Source organism: Chamaea fasciata, unplaced genomic scaffold (genome assembly GCF_029207755.1).
Source record: "Chamaea fasciata isolate MVZ Bird 193981 ecotype frontalis unplaced genomic scaffold, bChaFas1.0.hap1 SCAF_25, whole genome shotgun sequence".
NCBI classification, from domain to species: domain Eukaryota; kingdom Metazoa; phylum Chordata; class Aves; order Passeriformes; family Sylviidae; genus Chamaea; species Chamaea fasciata.
In genome coordinates, this window is record NW_027094110.1 from 3,837,449 (window position 1) to 3,860,532 (window position 23,084).

The following is a 23,084-nucleotide window of genomic DNA, read 5'->3' on the forward strand; positions in this document are numbered from 1 at the left end:
ATTATTATTTTTTACTTTCGGAACAGCCCGAGGAGAAGCGAGGCGCTCGCTGAGGGCAAGGCGGGACGCGCTCGGGCGCCGCCGCCCTCAGCCCGCTCTCGCGAGACGCCGCCGCGCGGGCTCCATATTGGGGCATCTGCGCGCGGGGCCCGCAGCTCTCGCGGGCGCGGCCCTGAGGAGGCGGCGGGCCGTGCCGCCCGCGGGGAGCGGCCTCCGCGCTCGGGCCGTGCGGGGACAGCGGGGCCGGTGCCCGCGGTTGTGCGGGGTGGCCGGGGCCGCGCCGCCCGGGCCGTGCGGCTCGGGGCGGGGCGTGAGGCGCGGAGGCCGTGGCTGCGGTGTCGCCTGCGCCGTCCCACCTGCGGCGGGAGCGTGTCCCCGCCCCGCACGCCGGCGCCCCCGCCTCGCTCGCCGCTGGCCGCACGACCACCGGCCGCGCCTCGCGGGGCCATCCCGCCCCTCGTGGCACGGCCCGGGGAGGGAGAGAAGGAGGGAGAGCGGCGGGGGAAGGCGGTGACAGGGCCGCGCTCGGCCTCGCCCCCTGTGCCTGTGGGAGGGGGGGAAGCGGCGGCGCGGGGCGGAGCGTCAGGGGCCGGCGGCGGCTGCGGGGGCGTCGCTGCTGGGGGGCTGCCCCCGCCCGGGAGCGCTGAGGGGAGGGAGCGAAAGAAGGAAGGAAGGAAGAAGTCGCTGCTCCTGCTGCTGCTGCTGCTGCAGGAGAAGGAGGTAGTGGCGGCGGCGGTGCTGTTGCAGCCGCGGGCAGAGCCTCCCCCTCCCGCCGGGCCGGGCGGGGCGGGCTCCGCAACCGAGATGTCTCAGGAGCGGCCCAAGTTCTACCGGCAGGAGCTGAACAAGACGGTGTGGGAGGTGCCCGAGCGCTACCAGAACCTCTCCCCGGTCGGCTCCGGGGCCTACGGCTCCGTCTGGTGAGTGCCGGGAGGGTTCGGGGCAGTGCGGGGGAGGTCGCGTTAGGTCGCTGCCCCGCCCCGCGGCCCCCTCTGCCCCGCGGGGACCCGCGGCGGGATCCGTGCGGGGTGGGCACGGCGGCCAGCGGGGCTCGCCTGTCCCCCGAGGATTCCTGGCCCCCAGCTCTTCAGCAGGCTCCTGCAAGAGACATTTTTCTTCCCGGGTTTCCGCGCGGTGCTGCCGGGAAGCCGCAGTCTCGTCTTTGGAATGCGTCGGGGATTGCACCACATGGCAGGTGGCTCTGAAACATTTTTGCAGGGGAAGATAATAATGTGTCGTTGCCGGCCTCCCCCCACCGCCCCGAATGATCTCATATGGACGTGTTTCAGTGTGGCTTCTTGCAGTCAATAGGGGGATGGAGCCTGGTAAGCCCCCCCAGAGCTGGCTTTGCAGAGCTGAGGGCTTGGCAGCTCTTGTCCCAGATCCTTTCTGGACCCGAAGCATAGATTTTATTTGTATTTTTATCTGTAACTTGTTGATAGGCAGGAAATAGAGAGAATGCTGCGAGGGCTGCTTTTGTATCCCTGGCTTGTTGTAGTGCATTTACAAGCACCGATGTTTTCTTAGCAATAATAGATGAACACAGGAAGACTCGTTTTATTGCTATAGAATTACTGCAGTGTGCGCTCCCTGGGAGAGTAAAGTCCTGATGTGAGACCTGCAGAAACACAGGGAGGCTGAAGAGATAATTTTTAATGCTTACCTAATAGGAACGAACCAGGCTCCATGTGTGAGACACAATACGTCCTTAATTTGTAGCTTCTCTGCCGGAGTGCGGTGGATCATTACACATAAATGGAGCTGCATACTTTGCTCCAGCTTAAAGACAAGGTAGTATTTGAATCAGTTTGCCTCTAGACTTTAGCAGCCATGTAGTAAAGTGTTCACCGATTACCGCCTCCTTTGCTTAAGAAACATGTTCCACATGAGCATTCTGGTTTTTATTCTGTGTTCTTTGGTTCTGTCAGAGTGTGAGCAGAATTTTGAAGTATGGGTGCATAATTACAAAGCTGCTTTGCTGTTGTGTTCGAGCAGGCATGCAGATGTTTTTATGAGCGTAGTGTGCAAATTTACATTATGGATATCATTTTTATTATAAGGAGGGACACATGATGCATTCTGCTATTAAAGAAAATAAGTTGCTTTGCATGTGCTGCAGTTTTAATGAAATACTCAGCTGTTCTTAACCTGTTATAAAATTGTTGGTAAGTTGAGCTTAAAAACATGCATTTTTTTAAAATGCTGTGATTGAAGTGTGCAGAGGCCTGCATTTCATAAAAGTACACCAGGCAGGTCAATTTTGTAGCAAGAATAACCAGTATGCTTGCTGAGGTGTGTTTTTGTTGGTTTTCTTTTTTAAAAAAATATAATTATGGAATGGTTTTGATTGGAAGGGAATAGACAGGTTTCTTTTGGTGGAAGAAGGACCTTGTTGACACAGCTGATAAATACCCCTGTAAGTATCACAGAGTTATGCAACTCCTGAAATGTAATGGAAAGTTAATTCGCTTGGTGCCATGTCCTTTGTGTTTTAAGGTTGATCCTACATCATATATCCCACTCCTATTTTCTTTTCCTCCTCCTTACAATCTCCACTGTACATGTAACACTTGCAGAGTTCGCTTTCAACCAGTAACTAAAGAGTTTGCATCATGAATTTCCTGTTTTGCTGTGTCAAAACTTTCAAAGATTGTGCAACTTTGTCCAGACCAAATGAAACAACTTTGTATTGGAAGCAATTTCAGACATGTGGCACAGAGTCTTTTTACAGGCCATGTTAATGGCTTCCTGTATGTTCTTCTAAAAATAGTTTTCAGAAAAGATATAGTGATATGGAAAGTATGTCAGAATTGAAAAAATCAAGAAAAAACCAAAAGCATTTGCGTATTTGTGGAAGTTTGTTAAGCTACAAGTGGTGATACGTATTATTTAGGGTATTCCTGCAAGGACTTGTTCTGCTCTCTGTCCCTTTAACTTTTTTTCTCTCCATTAAAAAGCTACCTAGTTTCATTTGGAGTTTGGTGTATCCCTGTTGGAACAGTACACAATGGTGTTTTAACAATCCTTAAAATGGTCAATATATTTTCCTGTATGTTCACTGCATTAATTTATTCAAATGTAATCAAATGCTCTGTTAAGTTGTCCAAATGAGGCATTTGAAAATGAGGAATCTCCAGAAAGTGGAGGAGAAAATGAATAAAAAAGAAAGCATTAAGCTGCCAGATGAGTCACAGACTATGGAGCTGTTGTAGGCTGCGCTGAATGTGCTGTGAGTGTGGCTTGGAACTGCCTAATACCCGAACCTGACTGCTGAGGAGTCAGTGGATGGAGGGAGAGGCAGCCTGAGACACTGCCTGAAGTGAGAGCAGATATTGCAGTTTTCTGAAGGGTGATGTGCACTGTTGGAAGAATGAGGTTCAAATGGCCAGCTCAGGTATTTTCCAGGATCCATTTTTTAAAAACTGCAAATGTCGGAGGTACAAATAGGAATTCAGTTCCAAACCTTTGAGAAAAATCTACAGAAATCTTCAGATTGATTCTTCCTAAGTCCCAATTGCTGTGGCATCTGCTGTATGAAATGCTGTTTCATTCATTTGTGCAACATTTTGTGCATTTATACAACACAGTCTTTGGCATGCTTTTGTAACCAGGTCTGCATTGGAAAGAAAAGGGTTCCTGGTAGATGCATTTTGTAATATTTCACGTAAGGAGGAGAGGGGGCCTAGACAATACAACATCTTGCAGTGGGAAGTTGCCGAATAGAGATGGGATTGATTGGTGACTCACACTTCTGTTGGAGAATTGCTTCATTTCTTGTCTGTGCTGGAGGGAAGTCTCGACTCCTGGCATCACTTCAGCCAGCTCTGAGCTAAGCAAAATGGTGTTTTCACAGTTTTTGCCATCAATTTCTAAAAGGCTGTGAAGTACATTTGGTATACTCCTAGTTTACTTAGCTGTTACATATTTAGCAGCTGTTCTTTGTTGTATTGATGCCTTTGTAAAATAAGAGTCTTGGTTTAATTGCTTTGCAAGCTATCTGTATTGCCTTAATTAATTTGGAAAGGATTGAACAGCCAAGACTTACTCTTCCTCAAAATCTTGCCTAAGATATTTTTTGCTTTTTTTTTTCGTAGACTATCAGGTGATGCATCCCTCCAGAACCTCTGATTTCTTCCCATTTCAACCCACAGTTGCACTAACAGAGTCTGAATTTCTTAGATACTGAGAATTCCCAGAGAAACCTTAGAGATTTAAGAAATTTTAAGCCATTAGGCTCCAGAGGAAATGAAATAACCCTAAACACCCCCTTTGCAGAAACAGTTCCTGCGTGGATTTTTTTTCTAATCCCTTCTCTAAGTGTGCAAGTGCCCTCCAAATGCTGTGTGTGCTTGGAGAGACAGGTGCCTGCTCCTCCAGCTAGGTGCGGTAGATCTGTGGGGAGTGATAGGAACAGAACTGTCAAACTGAGTGGGATGAAGCAGGCACACAGGAAGGATTGGCAGAAGATGTGTGAGCAAGGGGGAGTTGAGTAGGAGAAGGGCAGGCACAGAAAAACTGTGAGCAGAGCTCTGAAAGTGCTGGCAAGGAGTTTGGACTGTAAGGGAACTTGGTAGATTAAGAAGGGAAATTAGTGAAAGCACGTCTATCCTATAGGGAGATTTTTATTGCAGCTTTCTTAGAAGCAGAAGCTAATCTAGCACAGAAGAATGATATTTGCAACTTTTATAGTTTGTTGGGAGGGTGGTGACTGAAGTGCAGGTACAGAAGTGACTGAAGTCAATAATCAACTGTCAGGTACGAACTGTATTTCTGTCTGGTTAGGAGTGCATGAATTAACTCCAGAGGTAGCAGTAAGGAGATTTAGGTAGCTTGGGTATTTGCAGAGGCACTAGCAATGAGCAGCATATATTTAGCAAAATAGCCTTTGCACAAAAATTAACGTTCTGATTAGCTAATATTTAAATAAATTGTGCTCGTAAGTAACTTTGTGCATGCTTTAGTTCCTCAGACTGCTTCAAATGTTACCACCAGTGGATAAGTTCTCTAAAATAATTGTTTTCTTCTACCTCCTGTGTTCTGGATTCAATTCAGGTTAGATCAGAATTGTAATTTTAGCTCGCTTAGGGTGAGGTGGATGCAGTTCATTTGCCATAGCACAGTACTATGTAAGAGGTTAAAAAAAAGTGTGATAAATTCTAGATTCGTGCTGATCCTGTTTAAAAAGGGATTTAAAACTGTGGATCATGCAATTTTTTCCTAATTGGGCTTCTTTAGCTGAAATATGATCAGTGTAATGCAGCTGTTTTAAGTCTGTGATGAAAGGCAGCTTAGTGTTCTTTAAAATGTTCTCCAGCTGACAGCTGTTCTGGAGCTCTGCAGGAGCCATTAGCCAGTTATCTGTATTGGCAGAAAATTACTCAGCATGGTTTTATCTGTGGGGAAATAGTCTTTAGGCCTCAAATATGATCAGACTTTGTGTTCTGACTTGAAGTCTAGATTGTGAATGTGCAGTTATATAGAATTTTCTTTCCTGGGCTTGTTCATTGTGCTGTTTAACCAGTACTGCTGGCTGCAATTCCCTTGGAGGTTGTACAGCTACTACAGTAGCACAGTGACTTGATTATGACCCCCAGAAAAATGTAATTTAAAAACAAAAAAGGGAAATTGAATTTCATCTGAGTCCTGAAATAGCTTATCCTATGTCTGGTGGCTCTGAAATCTCAAAATCTCGGAAACCAAAAGGTAAATTTGACTCTGGAGCTGTGGAGGTTTGAGATGCAGGGGATCTTCTTATTTGCAAGACAAAAGGGTTACTTGTATTTGCTGCATTTTGCACCTGAAATGTTTGGAAACTGGTGAAGATCCATGACTAATTTATAACAGCATGTGCTGAATTATGATGACAACTCTTATTTTTGCTGTAAGTCCTAGAAAACACCTTATGTGCCAGTAAAATGCTGGCATGTAATTTCAGGCTGAACTGGGGATATTTGTGTGTTGCAAGATGGTGAATTTTACCTGAGGCAGAAAAAAAAATGAGATCTTGACTTTCATGAAGCGTTGCTGCTTAAATATTGATTTTTTTTTTTTTTCCTAGTGATGTGTGAAAACTTGAAAATTTGAAATCAACATTAAAAAACCGAATGCTTGCTGGCTTCTTTTGTCTGCCAGGCTGAGGTGTAAAGGATAACTTGCATGTGGAAGTAGTTGCTAATGGGTGTTTTTTTGAGCCAGTGTGATCCAGCTTGAGTTATTCAGCTCTGGCAGGTTGCTGCTCCTGTGACCTGGTGTACTCCCGTGTGTTTTCCAGAGCTCTTTCCACTGTGTGTTTGCCCTTTATAGAAAGGGAGATGCTCTTCTTCCACTGTGCACAGAGGGTTTTTCCATTCCCTGCCAGGGCCTGGGGGAAGGGTCACTGCTCACAGAAGGGTGCTGGTGTTGTGTTTTCTGTTTCTCATAACCTTCACTCACCAAATTCCTTGGAAACTGGGCAAATATGAGATAAGGAGTCTTTTTGCAGGTTAATTCTTGGTGGTTGCTTTAAAAGTAAATGACAGCTGCATTTATTTCAAATAGCTCCTTTGGTGCGGTGGGTGTTGAGGTTTGCATATGCAATTGGGGGTTTATTTTAGGACTGCTCTTGTGATTGGTTTTGAGCTTTGTTAGTTAGGCTTTATATTTCACACTTTACCTTTATAAATATGAAGCATTCCTTTTTGCTTGATGTTTATCAAGAACCAGTGCATACTCACTTTTAAATGGAATCAGGAGTTCACCTGAATCATAAATACAGCAGGAAAATCAACCAGGGTTGTCCTTGTATGCCTCTTTACATTCCATGCTTCCCCCTTATTTTTTGTCTTGAGTCAAATGTTGGTTTCACATCCTCTCTTTCTCCTCCTCCTTCCCTTTGGGCAGACCAGAACTTTATAAGTTGCGCAAGGAATTACTTAAAATATAATTTTACTGTACTATATATGTGTGTATATATATATGTATATATCTATATATATATTTAGTTACTGAGTAGGATTAAATTAGTCCTCATGGACTCAAGAAAAAATACTATTTGTATGTTCAAGGTTTCTGCTAAAGGGACAAGGTTTGGTAATGTACAGCTACGTGTCATTTATTCACATGCTCTTTTGTGTAACAGAACTCTTGGTGATTGGATGGGATTTACCAAAGAAATTTAATTTCAGCTTCAGTTATGATTAACAACAGTCATAACTGATTTTATTAGGGACAAGTCTTGAATTTTTGTGTGGATTTAAACCATGAAAGTAGTATTTTGAGCATAGCATTTTGTGATCAACTGCGGTGTTTGAAATTATGTTTAGGAGTAGTGATAGTATTTACAAGTACTCTTCTCTCCAGAGTTTTAGTGCATAATTACATTTAAGAGCACTTCAGGCAGCAAACATTTATCTTTTCTTCTACAAGATTTCCCTTTACTGTGTGGACAAGGCTCATCTTTTAAACATTTTCTGCAGAAACCTACAGCTGTGTAAAAATGTGGGGGTTTTGGGTGGCGTGGACCACGATACCTAGAAACCGTTTCCATTGGAGGAATCACAGAATGTGTAGGTTGGAAGAGACCTTCAAGATCATCGAGTCCAACCCAGCCCTAACACCTCAACTAGTTCATGGCATCGAGTGCCACATCCAGTCTTTTTTTAAACACATCCAGGGATGGTGACTCCACCACCTCCCCAGGCAGACTGTTCCAGTGTTTAATCACTCTTTTTGTGAAAAACTTCTTCCTAATATCCAACCTATGTTTCCCTTGATGCAGCTTAAGACTGTGTCCTCTTGTTCTGTCAGTTGCTTCCTGGAGAAAGAGACCAACCCCCACCTGGCCACAGCCACCCTTCAGGAAGTTATAGAGAGTGATAAGGTCACCTCTGAATCTCCTTTTCTCCAGGCTAAACAACCCCAGCTCCCTCAGTCATTCTTCATATGGCTTGTTTTCCAAACCCTTCACAAGCTTTGTTGCCCTCATGGTGTTGCCTGTAAGTCAGTGTCTAGATAACTCCGTCTAGAATAAGTGTTGATTTGAAGGCATTAATAAAGAGTTAATTGTAATGATTTGGTTGCTCTCTGTTGCAGCTCTGCCTTTGACACCAAGACTGGTTTGCGGGTGGCGGTGAAGAAACTGTCCCGGCCCTTCCAGTCCATCATCCACGCCAAGAGAACCTACCGGGAGCTGCGGCTGCTCAAGCACATGAAACATGAAAATGTGAGTGCAGGGACAGAGTGTGAAATGCTTTGCTGAACTTGGATTGACCATCCATCAGGATTGCTTTGAAATATCTTGGTGCATGTGGTTTTTTTCCTAATGATAAATGCAAAGTTTGCCACAGTCCAAGATGTTAGAGCTGTGGAATATCATGCAGAGTAACAAAACCAACCCTGAAACTCCCCACAATAACCAATTTTGTATTAAAAAAAATCATAAAATTTTCTAGAATAATCTCAAAATTACTATTTAGCAGATTCATAAGGATTTGGGACACAGGTGGTGTCACTTATATTCTCCTGGTTACTTGTTGAAGTAAACTGCAGTTTTTGTTATGTTAAGCATTTATTTAAAGAAAGAAAATCCCAAGTTTGTTTTTAGTGTTTGTCTTCTGAAGGGTTTTTAGTAATTTCTTTTCTGGCTTGCCTGTGTCAGAAAGCTATGAAGCAGGCATTCATTAGATTCCTGTGGGTAAAATAGGGAGGAAGAAAGGGGTGGTGATGAAGGGGTGGAAATTAGATGGTTGTTGATACGAGCCATCCACTTAAATCATCAACAAGGAAACAAACCAGAACGCGGCAAATGTTATATTGAACTGTTTTTTGATAAAGCTTCCATTTGGTATAGAAGACAGTTGCCTGACCAGTATCCTCTGTGTGTGACATTAACATGCCAACATATTTATACTGCATGATGTTTGGAGCAAATTCTGTGTGCAGTGGAGCAAAAATTCTCATCACCAGCTCTTGGTAGAACATCAAGAAGAAGGGAAGGCTCTTGATTTGTCCCAGCAAACTCTGGCTTGGCAGAAGGGAAACACTCTTTGGACATGAGCTGAGCAAAGCCAGGATGGTTACCTAGCACAAAAAGCCGAGCAAGCAGAGCCTGATTGTAAGGATCTCTTTGGTTGATCTGTTCAGAACTTCTGCTGTGGCAGGAATGGTGGTGTGGTTTCTGACCACTGCAGTCAGCAGCTGGTATCCCATAAATCATCTTGATGTTTATAGTGTGGCTCACATCCCTGGAACTTGTGTTGCATGTGTGTATTACTGTCAGTAATTCTTCCTGTGTGATACCATTGTCTCAGCAGTAGAGGTAACTTCTGATCCTGCTTAATATCCACAGAAATATCAAATGCTGTGGGTTGGAAGGGTCCTTAAGATCATCCAGTTCTACCCCCTGCCATGGCAGGGATGCCTTCCACTGAACCAGGGTGCTTCCAGTCCCATCCTGCCTGGCCTTGGACACTTCCAGGGATGGGGCAGGATCTGGGAGTCCAGGACAGCTTCTCTGGGAATCCATTCCAGGCCCTCCTCACCCTCACAGGGGAGAATTTCTTCCTAATATCTGGTGTAAATCTACCCTTTTTCAGTGGAGAGCCATTGCCCCTTGTCCTGTCACGACATGCCCTTGTAAAAAACCCCAGTAGTACTCAGCAGTTTCTTTCTGGACCTTTTCTCATACCCCAGATATTCTTTAAACGGGAAAAAAAAACTAATAAGGTTAAGCAATGAAAATTAGTTTGTGGCTACAACTGCCTGAGATTCGTTAACATTTTTGATTGGCATTGCAAAGAGCCTATTTATCTTTAAGAGTAAGGAATAAAAGGAAATTAATTCATTTTTACATATATATATATAATTAGTTCATCATGCCTTCATTAATCTGTGGGAAGTTTATCTTAGTTGTGATTTATAAATCCTGCAGCTGCAGAGATGATCAGAGCTGGTTCAGGCAGGCATATTAGTGCTACTGTCTTTGACTATTCAGATCACAGTTTTGAAAAAAAACATTTGGTTTTTTGTGACGCAGAGCACACCAGCAAATGTGGAAGGTGTGGTGGTTTGAAGGGCTTGGACATAAGGTGGTTTTTTATATCCTGTGTCTAGTTCATGATGATTTGAGCAAATAAATGGAGCTGCAGAGCTCTCATGTGTGTCTGCATCAGGTTTTCGAGTTCCAGGAGGCCTCGTTAGCTGGTGTAAAGCACAACACTGAACTGACGGAAATGAAACATCCACTGGAATGAATACTTCAGTGCCACAAAGGATCTTAGTAACTGTATTGTACTATGCTATAAATATATTTCACAGCTTTTCTCTTCACTGTTTTCTTTCTAGGTGATTGGCTTGTTGGACGTGTTCACCCCTGCCAAATCACTAGAAGAATTCAATGATGTGTAGGTAACTTCTCTGAAGATTGCAACAAAATGTCTTTTGTATATGACAGAAATATTTGTCTCCTTGTCACTCACAAATAATCCTGAATTGCAGGACGAAGTTATAGTATATCCTAAGCTATTGGACTTGTCAGAATTGTTCACTTGCTGTGGTTTAGTGCCCAGTGCTGTTGGGATCACTGTACTAATTTGCTACGTTATTTGAAGTGTCACGATCCATGTTTCATTGAACAACGTGCTTTGGGACAGTCAGCTCTGCTACTGGAGATTTATAGGGAATTTTTATCCTAATCCTATTCAAGAGATTGCTTCACAGCCCACGTGCTTGCTTTTGTTCACAGATACTTGGTGACACATCTCATGGGAGCAGACCTGAACAACATTGTGAAATGCCAGAAGCTCACTGATGACCACGTGCAGTTCCTCATTTACCAGATCCTTCGGGGCCTGAAGGTGAGTGTCCCTGTCCCCCCTGAGTGGGGACAGCTCACCGTGAGGGGTGGAAGTTCCTGGTGAATGTTACATCCTCAGAGATTCAGGTCAGTGCATAGGTGGGCTTCTGTAACTTCCCTCAAGTATTGTAGAATAACATTTTATTCTTGTTCTTTCACTTCTGCCTCTCTGGAGCTCTGCATCAGTAAGGTTACCTATCATTTTTATGTGTTCCTGTGGGCAGAGTCTGGAACATGATGGATTGTGATGCTCCCTGGTCTGCTGTGGCTATGAATTTTCCATTTCTTCAGTTTTGTTTACTTGTGTTGTTCCACTGGGGTGGCAGCACTCCTGGGTGTTCCTGAGGAGAGGGAAACTGGAACACCCACCTGGTGGAACCCACAGACACATAGCTGGCTCCTCCTGCAGACAGACTGGAGCATCTGAATTGTGTGGGCTGGGGTAGGGCAGTATTTTCTAGGGAAGAGATGAGGAGGTGGCTGCTTGGTCTGTTACATAAATTTTGTCATTTTATCTTACAGTACATCCATTCAGCTGACATAATACACAGGGTGAGTATTCATTCCAAGATTGCTTTTTGTAGTGAAACAATATCTTTAAAAAATGAGGCACAGACTTTTACAATGTAGCACCAAAAAAAACAAGAAAAAAAATTCTGAGTATCATTTTGGTTAAGCAGTAAAAAGATTGAACAGGGGAAGTGGTTGTCAAGATCCATAATTTTCCTTTGTGAATTAGCTTTTCTGTTGAATACAAATATGCAGCACCAGTGTTGCCTTTATGTATTTTTGGTTATATGTGACACCTCTGAGAACCACAGGAGAGATTTCTGACTCTGCGATTAAATAATTTATCCAAATTTAGTATTTGCACTCAGAATCTGTATTTTTATCTCCATTTACAATTTTATCTACTTCCAAAACAACACACATTCCACTTTTAATGCTGATGGGTTTTTTTTTTTTTAGGATTTAAAACCTAGTAACCTAGCTGTTAATGAAGACTGTGAGCTAAAGGTAATGTAATTAAAAAAATCTAATTTGTTTGACTGAGATTTGAGTGAGTGCCATGTGGATGTCCCTTGCAACTTAAGTGTCAAAACAATTCCTTCTGAAAATACTTTCATAGAAAAGTAATAATGTGCTTCCCAGCTGTAGAGTTGAAAGGATGTGGTTTTTTAATCTGGTCCTGTATTTTTAGTGAATCATCATGAAAGTGCAGAGTTAACAGCTTTAGTTTGTGTTTACTTGTTTTGGAGACAAGATACCCAGACATAATTCTGATTGTCGAGTCCTACGCTGTTCTAGCCTAGTGTCTTTTCACAGGTTGTGAAATTTGGTTTCATAATCTGTTTTTGCAGCTCTCCCACCTCTCCTGTCCCCAGTGCAGTGATTGCCTGGTTGTTTGTGCCGGGTGCTTTGCACTGTTGCCCTGCAGTGATTGGTGTTTTGTGTTTGTAGATCCTGGATTTCGGGCTGGCCCGGCACACGGATGACGAGATGACCGGGTACGTGGCCACGCGGTGGTACCGGGCTCCTGAGATCATGCTGAACTGGATGCACTACAACCAGACAGGTAATGCCTTTAGCCAGCACAAGAATTCTCTGTTTTGTCAAGTTTCTGAATTGTGAGGAGAGGTTAAAAAGAGGTTGTCCTTGCACGTGCTCTCCCTTCATTTGGTTGCATAAGTTGGCACTCTTGGTAATTGTGCTTCAGGGTTGGTATTTGAACCACAGTCTGTCAGATGGAAGTTAGGAATCATTGTGATGGCATTCACCAGGCTTCTTTAAACTTGAACCTTTGAAACTGCAATCAGCAAAATATTGTCAGCACTTATCCCTTGCTTTTCCTAGCAGAGTGGTTTTTAAAATCAGTGACTGGAATGCGCCTGGTTGAGAAGAATGTCTGGAGCTGTAGTGTGCAGAAATGATAAAAAGTGGATAAATCTCCCATCCTTTCCTCTCCTGTTAGCCACTTCTTCACAGATTTATCTTCCTCACAGCTTCCAGTATCTTCTCTCCAGCAATACTTGCAGATCAGGTGCAGAGAAGAAAATCAAAGTCTGAGAATAGTTCTTGTACAGGAGAGCACCAAAGAAAATTATGTGCTATCCCAGCTTCATTTATCAGTACCTTATGGGTTTTTTCCCCTCTTGCACGTGTATGGGCTTGTCTTGTATCATCAGTGCAATAGTTGGTGTTTGTTTGGGTAGCATTTATGCAAGGCCACATACAAATCCATTCCTCAGAGTCCTCTTGGACAGGTTTCTTCCTCTTTGATGGTTTAGATTCCTCCCCAGCTCTTCGGTGTTCAGTTGCAGTCTGGAAGGAAGAGTTGCCTGATCTTGGATTCTGTTATTTGTAGTAGTTTTAGATGACACAGAACAGTATCAGTTAACTTGCAATGTATTTCACATTGCTTCAGTGCCATGAGACTGTTTAAGAATGGAGTTGTTTGCATTGGTTGGATGGGATGGTTCTGCTCAGTCTGTGTTTTTATGCACCACGTTTTGTTTTCTGTTTCATTTTGTTCAGTTGATATTTGGTCAGTGGGATGCATTATGGCTGAACTGTTGACTGGAAGAACATTGTTCCCTGGAACAGACCGTATCCTTTGAAAGTTATTTCCTCTCTGAAATTGAAATTAGATCTTCATTTTTCACAGAATTGACAAGAAAATAAGTTCTGGGTTTAGTTATGGACTTTTTGTTTGTTTGTTTTTAAATTAATGGCTTCTTTTACTCACAGTCCAAGGAGGTGAGTTCTTGATTTTGCTGCACATCTGTTCCTCTTTATTGTCTCTTGTCATCACTAGATTTACATACTGTTTGTTTCTGTTACTTTGCTTTAAGTTTATTTAAATTTATTATTTGAGTTTCTAGCTAATACTTGCATGGGTGCCTGCCAAGAATCCTCTCATGCTTCAGGTTTCTTGCAAATGTGATTTCCTTCTGGCCTCTCTTCTTTTTATCCTGGAGGTATCCTGGCTGTGAAAGCAGTGGGTTTGCAGATTCTTCAGTGCCAAAGTTCTCATTAAAATTGCTCAGAAATGTTTAGGTTCCATTTCCATGCTTGAATGTAAACAGACTCTGAACCTTCTTTCACAGTGTGCTTGTCCTGAGGTGAAAAATCAACCTTGAATAAGATCTTTCCAAAATGTTTGGGTTTGGTTTTTTTTTTTTGCCTCATCAAAGTGGACTGGGTAGGACACTTTGGCAAATTGGAGAGGACTTTGTGGGATTTGGTCATATTTTCCCCAGGAAATTGGAAGTGAGACCTGATGCAAACTGTTGCATTTAAAATTTTTGTTCAGCCATACCAGATTGGGGTGTAATTTACTACTGGCAAGATTTTTCATTGCCTAGAAATTGGGCTTTCATTTGCCAGAGAAAATTACATTGCCCACCTTTTGCCAAAGTTTATTATTTCGGGTTTTTCATTTAGTAACTTTTGTTAATTTCTTAGTAGTTTTGTCAGGTAATTCAAGTATGTTAGCACTTGATTAAAAGAAAACTGGTGTTGGAATTGCTGATTTCTGTTTAATTTACCTTCAGAAAGCATCTGGGTTCCAAAACTCCTTCCTGAGGAGAAGCTTTCACAGTGTCACCTCCCTTTTCAGTGTGCTTTAACTTTTTCCTCTCCTCTTTTTATGCTTGACTCCATCTCATAATTTCTCTCTAAATTTGTTGAATTTGTTGTACTGTACTGTGTAGTCATCCCTGCTGTATTTTTCTGTTGTCAGAGACAGAAGCTGAATTAAACAAAAGCTGGTATATTTTTATCTGTTGATTCAGCATGTGTAGGTTGGTTTGGACAGATTTTTTTGTTTCTTTTAAGAAAAACTAAGATACCAGGAATTGTTCATTCAAACAAAGCAAAAGCCTTTAAGCTGTTGCCATTATTTGACCCTAGCAACAGTGACACTTCAGATTTTAAAGAACTTGATGCTTGCAACAAAAATATTTGTAATAGGATTTGCAATGTGTAAGAAATGCTGTGGGATTTTGATTTATTTTGTGGTTTTTATGAATTGAACAAAATGGTGATTCTTCCAAGTCTGAGAAGTTTTTTCTCCAGCTCTGTTCTTAGCTGTAAATTAAAGCCACTGACATCTGCAATGCTAAATGAGCTTTACTTCTAGGATCTAATTTGTTTGCTTTATTATAATAAGGCACTTCACTAATTTATGTCTCCTGGCAGATGCCTGTGATGATTTACTTTAAATGCTTAATTTCTTTTGCAAATGGCAGTAATGCTTTTTAATTAAATGCTCTTTCTGTTCTGAGTTGCTTACATTTAAGAAAAACAGACTCAATCCTTTCCTATCTTAGACAAAACTTTGTAGTGCTGTAATTCTTCCAGTCCTTCTGTGTGGTTCCTCACTTTATTGTGCTTTTTGATCATGAGGTTAAAACTAAAAGGAGGAGCAGGGTTGGTTCTGCATCTTGTTTGTGCATGGAGTACTTACCCAGGGATTGGAAGGGACCCAGTCTTCTGCTGACATCTGAAGACAGCAAGGAGAATTGGGATAACAGCCAGTTCTAGTTTTTTCCTGTCTTGGAAGGCTCTTTGCAAGCTTTATATGTGCATTATTTTAGGGGAGAGTTGAAAGGGTTTTCCAGGTTTAGATCCAGTTTGGTAGTTCTGGGCTCTTAATCTCATTGTACCCACAGATTTGCAGAGGCCCTTGTTCCTCCTGTAATGTCGCTGTACAATTGCTGATTTACTGACTTTGGAATTAATATTAACATGAATAATTCAAAGTATGTTTGCCTTGTGTCCAGTAGCCAAGGATGTGGTATATCCAAATCCACTGCAGCTCTAGAAAATTCCCTGTGCAGTTGGGGAGGCAATGTGACTTCGTGTTGCTGGAAACTGCTCCTGTTTGACAACTGAATATTTGAAGTAGTTCTTGCTTTTTGGTCTCAAGATGTAAATTTTCTCGACTGTGTAGCCATACATTTCCAAAATTAGAGTGACAGAATATGTAATGGCTTCTCAGGATGATCATCCGCCTGTTCAAATGGTTCTCTTGTTTGAAGTGTTGGTCCCTTTCACCAAGGATTTGGCAGAAATGCTGTGATGTTATTTACAGTCCATCACATATTTCTTTGTACAGCCTGGGGATGCACCTGTTCAGTACAGGTAAGCTGTAAGTTCATTTCATCAGGTAAGTAATAAAGTTGGACTCTGAAATTATCATCTTCAATGCTGTCTGTGATGATTATGCCTCTGATAAACGAATGTTGAATTTAAACTTTTGAATCTGTAGAGATTCTAAAGGCAGATGTCACTGACTAAAAGCAAGAATTTAGATACTCTCAGAAAAAAAAAAAAAACAACCCTGTGGTTAATTTGGGCTTAGCTCTGCAGGATTGCTGAAATATTTCTAATTTGCAACTGAATGTAAGGTAATTGAATTATTCCTATTGTAATCTTGGATAGAAGCATTTGGATGAAAGATGGATTTCTAATACTGGTAAAATCTCTGCCAGGAGGTGGAGAAGGGGATCAAGATCGTGGTAGAGAAGTCAGAGAGCAACAAATGAGGTGATGAAAGTCAGATTCCTCAGGCATTGTGCTCTGATCCTTGTGGGTCCCTTCCAACTCAACATATTCTGTGCATGGGAGGCTTAGCTGAGGCTTTCTTGTTGGTGTTGTATCTGATGCCAAATCAGTTTCTGCTAAACACATACATTAAATTTTTACAGCTCTTGTAATGTGAATGATTCATGCAAGTAGGAAAGTTGACATTGTTTGAATATTTGACTTCACAAAATCATATAAAGTAAAAATAAGAATATCTGGATTTTTCTTGTACTCGTTTAGCTTTTTCTGTATGTTTTAAGTTGACTGTGTTCCCTTAAACTCTGAAGAGTGTTTTTATTACTATTTTTACTTGGTATTATGAAACTTCCATGATAACTAACCAGTCTGAAATTACATGTTCTTCTGATACACCTTGTTCTTGCTTGTGGTGGCAGCTAAAACAACTTGGAACTTTGCTTTGCCTGGATAAACTCTTACAGTCTTGTGAGATTTGGTGGTGATAGCAGGTTATTTTCTGAATTTTAGAATCCCTCATCAGTCCTTGGGAGTACCTTGAAGATGGCACTCGGGGTTTGCATGCTGTTCTTTCCTTCTCCATGCACACGTGGTGTTTTTCTTCTGCATTGTATTTACTAAATCTCTTTCCTGTCTTTAATTGCTTGTGGCTCATTTCTCTGGGATGTGATGGGCCCTGTAGTTAGAGAATGCTGCAGTTCAGCAGCTCGTAGATGGCAGGCCTAAAAGCAGAAGCAGAGTTGAGTTTTGGCAGTGCCAGTTCCATATTCCGTGTTTTGTCTCATTTACCTGAGAAGTATCTTCCACGGGCAAACAGGGCAGCAATATTGTTGGCACACCAGTGCACGGGCTTTTAAATGCCTTTAAATTACTTAAATATTTAAACTGAGCTGTGGCATGTTAGCTCTCTAAAATTTGCACTTCAACTGCTGCTTGCACAAGAATAAGTGAAAGAAGTAAGGACTGTTTTAAATAGCTCTGAAGGAAATCTGATTTAAATGAGCCAGCTGTGGTTAGTAGAGTGCCCTTTGCTAATTCTCCTACAGCAGTGGATATTCTGATCTCATTTTAAGCCTTGACTGTTCAGAGTTGGCAATTCAGCTGTGCTAAATCCCACTAGATATTGGGTTTACTCTTAGATTCTGAGTGTTTTGAGTAGCTAGAAGTTTGCCAAGTAACTTTACAAGTGAAAAATTAATTCAGCTATTCTGACCAAGTGCTAATTCCAGGGCTCTTAATTTTATAAATAAAACTTTAGACCAAAGTTTACCTCACAAGATTAAGGTTTCAGCAAAGCATTGGTGATTTCCTCCATACAGAGTTTACAGAAATATTACAGGAACTCTGAGTTGTTTTCTAGGGTTTTTTAAACAGGTAACAGCTTTTGAAGATCTGGTAGTACACAAATTAAAAGATACTCTAAGAAAGAACTGCATCTGTACCTTCAACCATCAGGAAGGTATTGATCACAGAGAACAAGATTGTCTAAAAAAATTGTGTAACTACTTCGGTATCATTTTAAAGGCAAATACAAACATTACAGACAGTCTGAAATCCCTGTGGAGGGTAATTCAGGGAAGAAGAGAGATTATGCATTGATGGTTTGAAAAAGGATACTTTGTCTCCTTAGTGTCTTGAGATTTAGACATAAAACAGGCCTTTGATGGACTTCCCCTCCCTCAATTCTGTGTTTTGTCACCTAGGCCTTGTGAAAGGGGACAGCTCAGGCTGACCTGTGGCCTGAGGGGAGCTCTGTTCCTGGTAAAACATTCTTTCCACCTGCAGTGTTCTATCCTCAGAGCTGTCCACAGAGGTGTGCCCAGCCTTGAGCCCTTGTTCTGTTTCTCCCTGCTGCTCCAGCAGATCTGGAGGGCAGGAGGGATGTTCAGGTGCTTTGATCCCCTTGCCCTGGTGGTCCCCAGGAAGTGCCAGGGCAGGAGCCTGTGCCAGCTGCAGCAGCTCAGCTGCCGTGGCCGTGGTGAAGTGACGCTGCAGGGTACGAGCAGGGTCCAATCATTTCCTTCCCTTCCCAGCTTTAGAAGTGGCTGAATGAGCTTGGAAGGTGTTCACAAAAAGCCTTGACTTACTTCTTAATATGAGTGCCTACCCTTTCCAGCCTTCTGCTTTATTTCAGCTGTCACTAATGCAACCTAATCCTGCTAACTGCAGTTTGGTGTGGGGCCTGAGGGGTGAAGGGAGCATGGAAATTCAGCCTTTGCCAGTGGGGCAAAAGATTGCTGCTCCTAAATAGTTCAGGATGCAGTGCCCAATTCAATGCATGTGGGGTATCTGTAGACAAGTTGTTTAATCTCATACAGAGGGAGCTCAATTATATTCAGTTGTAAACAAGAAGAATGAATATGGTTTGCCTGAAATAGCTTTTCAGTCAAGGCCTTGGCAGGAATTAATTTTCAGCATTAATAGGGTGATGTGTTGCGCTTTTCATTTTGATTTCTCCCAGCATTTTCCTTTATGGTCCATCATTAGATATTGATCAGTTGAAGCTCATTTTGAGACTCGTTGGAACCCCAGGGCCTGAGCTTTTGAAGAAAATCTCCTCAGAGTCTGTGAGTTTACACTTTGATTGTAATATCTGCCCTTTAAGAAGTCCCGAGTTTGTGTGTTGTTCTCCTGTAGTCTATCTGTAGAATGTGTTGGGATTTATTTTCTGTTATTTTTCTTCCTTTGTAATTCTTTGCTCCTTGGATGGCTTTAAGTTCTTATGCTTTGTGTATCTGATCTTTATTCCTCTTACCTCTGCCCATGGTATGATTTCATCCTTTCATATTCTCATTTTACTGCTTCGTGACTTTTCTCTCAGTTTGTGGGTTTATACTTTGTGATCTATTGTATCTTCAGGTTTTATTGGGGAAGTATTTTTCACAGCTAAGAGCTTGAGGCTTGTCTCAGTTATTATTTCTCCAGATTGCATACCCAGGGATCTTTCTAAATAGGAACAGGTGTGTTATCCTCTAAACACACACAGTCCCTTCTGTAGTGTGATTAATTTCTGAAACGCTGCTGCCGTATCTTTGGTTTTGTAGCAGAAAATGCCTTTCAGGTGCCTTTCTGTAGCAGCTGTTCCAGGGCACACAGCAGAGTCTGCTCTGCTCTTGTGCTGTGTGGGATGTTGCTGTATGGGGCCCTTTTACCAGGGAGCCGCAAAAAGGCTTCCTGCAGTCCATTTTGGGAGGGTGACCTCAATTTGCAGCCACTTGCTGTGCTGTAGTAACCTTGAACTGTGAATTTGTGCAGAGACAGTGTGAAATGGCTTTTACTTCTACCTGTTCCTGAAGGTGGACTGAATAAACCAGAGCCAGGGATTAGCAGGTGAATGCCCAGTGAGCACTGAGGTCACTGCTGTTTGTGAGGTGCAGCAGAGGATCAGAGCTGTGGAAAGTGGTGAGAAGATTATGTTGTGCTGCAGCTTAATGTTCTTGTAGCAGTGACTGTAAATACAAATGTGAGATTAACCTTGAGTAACACCTGCAGAAGGGAGGTGCAGTGCAAACTGGGATAAATTAGTCCACTTGCTGAACATCCCACCAGTGTAAAAAGCCCTGGGATGTTCCACCTTTGGAGAGGTTAGAGCTGAATAACCCAGATTAATTTGGTTGCCCTGTGAACTGACCTTAAGGCTACTCTGGTATTTGAAGTACAGGGGATTAGCAAGAGACATAAGATGGAAGGTTGACTAAATTAAGCAGAAGATTAATTTGTGTGTGTAAGTTGCAGTGGGTCTTTTTTTAAACATTATTGCACAATAAAAATAATAATTGCTCTTATCTGGGTCTGAAACAAGTCTGTTTTTTTAAAAAAAACGGCAGTAAAATACTGTTTCTACTCTTTTTCCATTGTATGAGGAAAGCAAAACTCTTTAGTGTTTGATGGTTTTGTGTGTGTCACTATAACAAGTCCTGGTTTTCTGCTGCATTACTTTACTTACTCTTACTTTCCCTGTTCACTGATACCGGCTAACTCTGTTTTATGCAATGCTAATGTTTTGCTAATTTGCATTTAATGCCTTCTGTCACCCAGCCCACTCAAAGGGCCCTCAAAGCTGTTCAGAAGGTGTCAGTTGTGAGCCAGTTTCACTTTGCACCACAAAAAACTTAAGCACTTTCTATGCAGCAAGAGAAAAGCTGGTAACCAGTGCAGAGGGTGGTGTTTGTTTCTGTTTTGATTTTTGTTCATTTTCCTGAAGCTGTGTACAGCACAGGGAAAATGTAGCGGAGTAGCCTCAGCCAAAAGAAACGTCTACTCTGATGGCTTAAAACTGCCGGGAAATGCGAACACAACCTTGTTGGAGTGTAATGCTACTTCCATTGGACAAAAACGCTTTCTGTACTGACAGTTACCAGCTCAGCAGTGATTCTGCATTGCTTTAAGTGTTCACTCGTGTAATAGCTGAACATTTCACAGGTAGTTGACAAAAATTAGTGGACCCTGCCTGTATGGCTTTTGCCTTGTGGTTTGCAGAAGAGATGCTTTTGTATGCGACTGTTTTCTGTTTGAAATGGTTTTTGCACTGTGTTTAACAAAGCCCTTGACGAGGCACTTAAGATATTAACCAGCTTCAGCAGATCATGCGTCTGACGGGAACGCCCCCTGCATATCTCATTAACAGGATGCCCAGCCACGAGGTGAGATCTGAGCAGAGGAAGGGGGTTTGCAGGGCAGGGCTTCACTCAGTGTGAATTCAATGCTTGCATGTGGCATGGGGTGGGCAATTAACTACCTGCTCTTCTGCAAGACTTTTGTACTAAATGAAGATGTGAGATGGACAGTGCGTGCTCAACCACAGACATGTGAGACTGGGGAGAGCCTGGCTGTGAGTTGGTTTTGCATTGTGTGCTGTGTGGTTCGACTCAGCAAAGGACAGCAGGCTGCACCCAGCCCTGCTGGGACACCAGGGAGTCAGCTCTTCCTGCACCTCTCTGCTTTCCAGTCTTACTTCACCACAAGTAATGTCAGCTCTTCCTCTACTGTCTTGAGTGCCTTAGCTGGGACAGGATAATGCTGATGTGCTTAGTAAGTGTCAGAGTAAGCAAGGAGACAGACCATAATAACCAGTGCTTCAGGATGGTTGAAAAGTACTTGGTCTTGCTGGCTGCATATTGTCTGATACTTCAACAGAACATTTATTTCCACAGGCAAGAAACTACATCCAGTCTTTGTCTTACATGCCAAAAATGAACTTTGAAAACGTGTTTATTGGTGCCAATCCCCTGGGTAAGACCTGTTTATTAAATTTTCCTGAAACTGAAGCTAGCATGTCCTGGGACACAGAGATTCCCAAAGCTTTGTTCTGGCTGCAGGAGTAGTGGAGAACAGGGTTATGTTTATGAAGGACGTGTGGGCCAAGGGTGTAAGAAGAAGAAAACGGTGGATGATGGGTGGGTCCTGAGAGGCTTCAGATTCCTCATCTTGTTGAGCTTTTAGGAGCTTCACGTTTCAGAGTAGAGTCACACGGCTCATGTGAGCAATCCTCTCTGCCTGGTGCTCTTGCAGCCGTGGACCTGCTGGAGAAGATGCTGGTCCTGGACACGGACAAGCGCATCACGGCCGCCGAGGCGCTGGCCCACGCCTACTTCGCCCAGTACCACGACCCCGACGACGAGCCCGTGGCAGACCCCTATGACCAGTCCTTTGAAAGCAGAGAACTTGAGATTGAAGAATGGAAAAGTGAGTCTGGGGGAGTGAGAGACAATCAGCGTCCCTTGTGGTTGTAGAATTGGGATATCCTGAGTTGGAAGGGACCCACAGGGATCATGGAATCCAACTCCTGGCCCTGCACAGGGGTCCTGTACAGCCCTAGAATCCCACCCTGTGCATCCCTGAGAGTATTGTTCAAGATCTCCTGGAGCTCTGGCAGCCTCGGGGCCGTGCCCATTCCCTGGGGACCCTGGGCAGTGCCTGGCACCCTCTGGGGGAAGAACCTTTCCCTCACCTCCAACCCAACCCTCCTGACACAGCTCCAGCCATTCCCTGGGTCCTGTCAGTGCTCACAGAGAGCAGAGGTTGGAGCTGCCCCTCTCAGACCTTGATGAGTCCCCTCAGTTTTCTCCTCTCCATCCCATGAGCCGAGGTTCAACTCAGCCATGGTTAGAGGCACAGAAGAAAGTGATAAAAACATGGACATCCTGTTGATCCTGTTGTTACTCTAAGTGAATCTACCACGTGCTGTGTGCATATTTAGCACAGCCCCTGGTAACTAATTACTGCCAGGAGCACACCAGCATATCTTTGTTTTCAGACTTCTCAATGCTCTGGAAGTATCTTTCATTTTGTATGTTGGTCTCTGAGAGCAGTGTAACCATTCTTTTTTGTTTTAATTCAACAACTATTTTTGGTTTGTGTAGTGTTAGAACATTTGAGATAGCTGCAGGTTTTCTTGCATGAAGGCGTATCTGGTAGTGCTACCATAGTCCCGCTGCTAAGTTTCTGTCCCACTTCTCCCCCAGGCCTGACTTATGATGAAGTAATCAGCTTTGTGCCACCCCCGCTTGACCAAGAGGAGATGGAGTCCTGAGAAACTGCTCTCTTCTGTTCGTCCCACTTCACTGTGAAAGGAAGGCCTTTTCATAGGGACTCTCCAATTATCGTTCAAGTGCCTCATCACAACAATATTCTCCTTAGTGGAGGGGTTTTGTGTGTGTTGAACTGGGGAGGGAGGGGGGAGGGAAGG

The 23,084-nt window shown here is 43.1% G+C and overlaps 1 protein-coding gene across 3 annotated transcripts; it reads left to right on the forward strand.

Annotated features, from left to right (window-relative positions):
- The first annotated feature begins 400 nt into the window (after positions 1 to 400).
- On the forward strand, positions 401 to 23,000 carry MAPK14 (mitogen-activated protein kinase 14). 3 transcript variants are annotated; one of them, XM_066204198.1, is made up of 13 exons: positions 401 to 920; positions 8,071 to 8,200; positions 10,321 to 10,379; positions 10,721 to 10,832; positions 11,354 to 11,383; positions 11,801 to 11,848; positions 12,293 to 12,407; positions 13,367 to 13,438; positions 18,884 to 18,963; positions 20,971 to 21,039; positions 21,550 to 21,628; positions 21,908 to 22,081; positions 22,861 to 23,000. In XM_066204198.1, exons 1-13 carry the CDS (start codon positions 805 to 807, stop codon positions 22,926 to 22,928), a joined length of 1,152 nt encoding a protein of 383 aa, XP_066060295.1. In that variant the 5' UTR covers positions 401 to 804; the 3' UTR covers positions 22,929 to 23,000. The 3 variants fall into 3 exon arrangements, with proteins under 3 accessions (XP_066060295.1, XP_066060297.1, XP_066060296.1); XM_066204200.1 differs by lacking the exon at positions 18,884 to 18,963 and having other exon boundaries at positions 402 to 920; positions 20,960 to 21,039; XM_066204199.1 differs by lacking the exon at positions 20,971 to 21,039 and having other exon boundaries at positions 404 to 920.
- Positions 23,001 to 23,084: the final 84 nt, after the last annotated feature.

Bases quoted from the DNA above. Each gene is read 5' to 3' on its own strand.
- MAPK14 (XM_066204198.1), top strand. From the start codon at position 805: ATGTCTCAGGAGCGGCCCAAGTTCTACCGGCAGGAGCTGAACAAGACG. The intron at 11,384-11,800 runs GTGAGTATTCAT...TTTTTTTTTTAG, and splicing joins CAGCTGACATAATACACAGG to GATTTAAAACCTAGTAACCT. The intron at 18,964-20,970 runs GTGAGTTTACAC...GATATTAACCAG, and splicing joins AGAAAATCTCCTCAGAGTCT to CTTCAGCAGATCATGCGTCT.